Here is a 6,000-nt window from a genome sequence, read left to right as displayed (position 1 = left end):
TTTTTTTTTTTTTTTTTTTTTTTTTTTTTTTTTTTTTTTTTTTTTTTTTTTTTTTTTTTTTTTTTTGTAACGATATTTTAACCAGAATAGTAATAATGACAAATGTTTGTAAAAATGTTCCACGTACACGTATTTTTTTCCTCCAATTTTTTGATATGAAAGCCTCGAAAGCCTTATGAATCGATAAACAGCCAGAAAAGAAAATTTTGGAGAATAAAAAAGTGAAGGTAAAGTTATAAATAAAGTAATATGAAGTGTAAACCTAAGTCGTTGGTTCAACCATACTAAAAATAAAATAAAAATTTAAGAAGGAAAAACGTAAACTTTTTATTTTTCTAAGTTAAAATTTTTTTATGAATATCTAGAAGGTAATCGAAAAAATTTAAACTGAGATTAAAACAGGAAAAAAATTGAGATAGTGAAAAAAACGAAAAAAATTCTTTTCAATGTAGCGGGACAATTATCGTAAAACTATCGTGACATCGTGTTTTTTTTTTTTCCTCAAAACGGATAGTTTTTTGCATAATTTTACAATTTTAGAATTAAAAGATGTATGCTTTTTTTTTTATAAAAAAGAAGAAAATTGCGGTAAGCTTTATTGCATTTTTCAACTATGCGTTCAAGAACTCGCTTAAAATCAAGTTTCACCCTCTTTTTTCTTTTTCAAGCATTTTAAAAACATCAAAAATATTAAATGCCATTCAATAACGATATTAATTTATAACGTATCTGTGAATCTTGTTCAAACCAGTTTTCTGGTTCCTCTGACACAACAAATTATTTTTTTAAATATATATAGAAGCTATTTTTTATGTAATTCTTATAAAATGAAATGAAATTTTCTTTCGAAGTGATTTTTACATTTAAAGTACTGTGGGTCTGGGTAAAAGCCAAAACTTGAATAAGAACTCTCGTCAACTCAACCGCCTTTTATTGGGAAATCAACCTTACATTCATACGTATTAATTTTATGTCGCGATTTGAATAAGTTATTTTCTGGTAGGGTGATTACTTTCATTTGTAGTCAGGGTTGAACCACTTGGGAGTGTGGAGTATTTGAATAAGGGGTCCTTAAAAATGAATTATTTTTGATTTAATGAAAAATTTTAAAAGAATTGTTACTGATTTCGTTATTAAGTAATTTAATTCACAAAATTTTTTGATTTAGTAAATGTCCTACTTTAAAGAAATGAATTCGTTCTAATGAATAATGAGTGCAATTAGTTTCGTTAATACGTAACAGTGTTATCCACAAAATGCATAACAGGAAACAAGTAGGTAGTTTTATTCTAAAATGTCATTTTGCTATTATTTATTTTATGTTACAGAATTTGCAAATTATTATTTACAAAGCGAAATTCGCAAGTGTTTTTGCGTTGAAATCTTTTTCCTTTCCTTTACTTCCGTTTTTTAAGGGAACCACTGGATCATGGTAAAGGGCCCTAACTGTTAATATTGACATTACATTTGCCCTAAGTTGAGGAAATCTCTAAAGAAATTTAAATAGTGTCGTGTTTTTTTATCATAATGTTACGATCTGTTTAAAAAAAAAATTATTCAACATGCAAATGACATAATGTTCTGAAACTACGTTAAATTTTTCAATATACTTAATTTAAACATATATATGGATGGTGTTTTCTACACTAAGGAACGCTGCAAGCTCGGGACTGCCTAAATTTCCGGGTTACTGTTTCAGTTGTATTTTAAAGCCATTTGGCATCATTGTGTTTTGAGATTCTATCAAACAATGTATTTGATTACTTATTACTTGTGTTTACAATGCTAACAATACTTGTGTTTACAATACCAAAAGTGTTAACACTAACGTAAGATGGTGCACAGCTTGCAACACGAACAAACAGTAATAAACAAATGGAAAAAGGCCAAATCAAGACTGCCAAAAAAGCGAGTTATTCAAAATCTAGCAACCATGTCACCTTTTTTAATAATAAATAACAAAATAACTAAAACAAATTTTCACTCCAAACTCCCCAGAATTACATAATAACATTAATATCTTATGAAATACGGCAGATTTGAGCTCAGAAATTATCTAGTTTATTTCTTTTATTGAAAACAAAATTATCCGTTTGAAAACATCGCCTATCAGAATAACATGTAGTAAGCAGCTGCAAACTTTTTAACCGGAACTAGAGTAGGTGCCGAGCTCGAGGTTGTTATTGTTTACATTTCTATTTTAAACACCATCCATTGGGATCAAAGTTTCTGATCTTTAACCCATTGAAGAAGAAAATTTTCATTTAACATATTTTTAAAACTTTTCCTATTATTTTGCATTGATTTATGACAAAATAAGTAAAAAATATCATATATACTATTTTTTACTTAATTTGCGATTGCGAAATACAGCAAGAAACAACTTTGCTTTTATCTGTGTGAAAGATAAAATCTTCCAAACACGGCTCACTTCCAAACAATAATTTTTCAAACTTGAACTTATCAACTCCAAGATCCATTTAGATCTAAGAGAAACAGTAATTCATTATTGAGATTTATTTATTTTACACAATCAATTATTGATAAATTTTTTAATATGACTGGAAAAAAAAGTTTCAAACCACTTTTTTTGAGGATTTTACATTTTAATACAAAATTATTCCGATAATCTAACAGATTTTTAGAAACTATTAGACTGTTTTTTATAATTAAAATTTACCAATACATACTTTTACTTGTAAATAGAGCGGAGTCAGAACATATATAAGTGACACCATGGTCCCATCTGTGTCAAAATGTTAAGGAGGCAAACCATATAAGCTAGGGCCCATATCTGTGCCCAGTCCGACCCTGGTTGCGTATTGCATTCATTTCCTTATTTTGAACAAGTCTCTATTTTGTTTGAATGTCAGTTTACTATATAATATACCTCTTCACTTATAGACCGCAGCATTGCAGACGGAACACTACCGCTTATTGCTGTTGTGGTAACTTTGGGGGTCCTCCTACTAGTCGCAGCTATGGCAACTTGCTACAGGTACTGGGATTATAGAAGGCACCAACCAAGGATACCATTCTGGAGCATTGAACTGCAGGATGAAAAAACAGATCTCCATTCGCACTGCCAATACCAGCATCTAGATGCCGCCACCAACAAAGCAGTTACGGTAAACGAACCCGTTACTGTTCCTTCAAACAATGGCGAAGTGGGAAGACTCAACAGTGATTCTATTAGAAGGACATATAATACCATGAACGTATGAATGGCGCGTCACAGACAGTGTGTGCGGCAAGAATCACAGACGTGATTGTATCTCACGTACCCTCGGTTTACCCCTCTGGCATTTCTGGTATGCCTGTTTGGCGTATTTTGATGACATGCGACACAATCAAATATTTGATAATGCCGCACAAACGCCGTCCATATGATTGCGGCGACAAATAATCAGTGAGAACGCGGCCAAAGAAATCCTTCGTACTTTTCCATATTGAAAACATGGATGGATGGATAATTCCTTGTTATACTACGCTTTTGTAAGTGCTTGCCATTGTAAAGAACTTCTTAGAAAAGGATTATTATCTGTTTTTCAGTTTGCCTCAGGTGAGAGGCTTCATTAATTTATTTGATTAACAATATAGCTTCAAAACTGAATTATGTTTTGATTCGACTGTAAGATTGCAGACAAATGTTTAACTTTATTATTGTATAGTTCAGATAACTTGCATTTCTTTAGAAAGTCACCAATAACTCAAATATTCATTCAAAGATAAAGCGATAAACACAATTTTGATATATTTTTAATTACCATTATATATTACAAAATAACCTAATATAAAACTGCTGCCTTATTGAGCATTAACTATTTTTCACTATAAATTAAACTGGACTTGCTTTATATTTCTTTATTTATTCGTAATTTTGATTAAAATTAGGTGTAATGCCACTCCATTACTGGAACCAATGTATCTTTAAAAGAAAAATCAAAATTTATAAATTTCGATATTTTTATAAAAATTATTTAATTTTTCCTCCAATACGATTACGAATCCAGCAACGGGGTCGAGAAACGGTACCCATGTTAAATATACTTTAAATCAACTTCATATTTGTTGCTTCGTTAAAATGGGAGATATATATCGCATACAATTGTTAGGGATATTTTTCCGAAAAAAGTATACCAATATAACTCTGCAATCAGGAATTTCAGCCAGTATAACAATTCATTTGTTTTGTATTTAGAACTTTAAAAAATTTGCTTTGTCTGCATAATTTTAGTTTTAAAAAAAATTGTCATCCAAATCAATTTCTGTCAGTTTAAAAAAAAAACAAAGAAAAAATTTAAGACAGACAAATAAACAGAAATTACCTATTAAAAATTGCACAATTTTATTACTTTAAATTTTTCAGAACAAAATCAGTGACTGTTCTAAATGCCTAACAATACTCCATCATTAAAAGTTTGTTAGAAGCAAAGAAAAATTGTGGAAACAAAAAATAAAAATTTTAACCAAAAATCCTAGATACGGAGAGAGGAAGAATAATAGATAATGTTGATTTTTTTTTTGTAATGTACCGACTTTATATACCAAACTTAAATATTTATCTCACTCTTATTCATTATTAAAAGAAGTCACTTACTACACCTAGATAAGTACAGAGGTTTTTTTCTCCTTAACACAGGAGCAATCAAAACCTGCTACTAGTTGACCCTCCCTCCTGGCTGAAAAGATTTCATTTAACATTGAAAATGAGTTAAGAGGCTTCCCCAGACTTGATTTATAATTTTTTATAAAGGCATTACACCTTAAAAATCGGAGCTAACATTTTCACTTGCTTTGTTAAGACAATCTAATCTCTTTTACATTTAATTTTTTCCTACCTCATTGCGATAGCTTCCAACTCAAATTTCAATAATCCTTTTAAAAAGTACGTTTCTCAAAAAACAGATTCATCAAATTTTCAAATCAAATACGAGACAGTATTATTAAAAGTAAAATATTTTGCTGCAACAGAAATCACATTCATCAGTTCAAAGTGAAAATAAGACCAAAGAGCGCGAATGAGCGAGTATTAACTGAAGTTTATTAACAAAAAAAAAAGCACTAGAGACAATGCCTTGCACAACTTTGTGATCTCATTATCAAAGTGTCTGTTAATGTTTTTCGTAAAAGAAGGATAAAAAATGGTTAGTTGTTTATAAATGATCTCTAAAGCTACTGGGATTGATATTGTAAACTCTAGTGATTTTGTAAAAATAAAAAAATAATAATAAGATAATTAGATGCTGAATTGGCAACAGAAAAAAATTTTGTTACACAAAAAAAGAATTTTATTGTTACTCTGAGGTAAGATTTCATCAGTTAGTTTTATTATTATTTTCTTTATATATACAGGGTGCTTCAAAAGAGCATGACCCATATGAAAGGGAGGNATTGGCAACAGAAAAAAATTTTGTTACTCTGAGGTAAGATTTCATCAGTTAGTTTTATTATTATTTTCTTTATATATACAGGGTGCTTCAAAAGAGCATGGCCCATATGAAAGGGAGGCATACAAGAATTAAAAAATATTACAGGAACATAAAATTATAAACTTTTCTTGGGGCCGCTTGAGTAAGTTGCAAATTAATTGAAAGTAATATACAAGGAAAATTAAATTTTTGTGTCAAAGCTCTTCAATGGTCAGCTCTTCAAAAAGAAGGCGAAAAAAAGGATGTTTTGAGATGTGATATAGGGTTTCAGAATGTTTGGGATAAAAGACTGACAATTCAAGTAAAAAAATACGTTCTCAGTCAGTGATAAAAACAAAAGGTCAGTGATTAAAAGAACAAAAAGTCAAAAATCAACTAAAATCATGAAAAAAAAGGTGTGTAAAACTAGTTTGCACAAAAAGAAAAAATTTAAATTATTTAAATATATTTATTTAAAGTTTTTTTTTTACTATCTTCGTGCATTGACAGCTCAACAAACTGTAAAACTTTAAAAATAAATATGATTAAAGAGAATAAAATAATAAGGTAAAGAAGCACTATAATGCAG

General features: G+C 29.4%; 1 protein-coding gene across 1 annotated transcript in view; it reads left to right on the top strand.

Moving 5' to 3' along the window:
• The window catches only part of LOC122271074 (uncharacterized), a gene marked incomplete in the record, with an annotated part of 243,936 nt that extends 239,618 nt beyond the window's left edge, over positions 1-4,318 (top strand). Inside the window, 1 exon segment of the mRNA XM_071186712.1 lies at positions 2,905-4,318. Within this exon segment, the coding sequence (XP_071042813.1) occupies positions 2,905-3,224 (320 nt within the window).
• Positions 4,319-6,000: the final 1,682 nt, after the last annotated feature.

Source organism: Parasteatoda tepidariorum, chromosome 10 (assembly GCF_043381705.1).
Source record: "Parasteatoda tepidariorum isolate YZ-2023 chromosome 10, CAS_Ptep_4.0, whole genome shotgun sequence".
Taxonomy (NCBI): Eukaryota; Metazoa; Arthropoda; class Arachnida; order Araneae; family Theridiidae; genus Parasteatoda; species Parasteatoda tepidariorum.
This window is presented reverse-complemented; position numbering and strand designations above follow the sequence as displayed.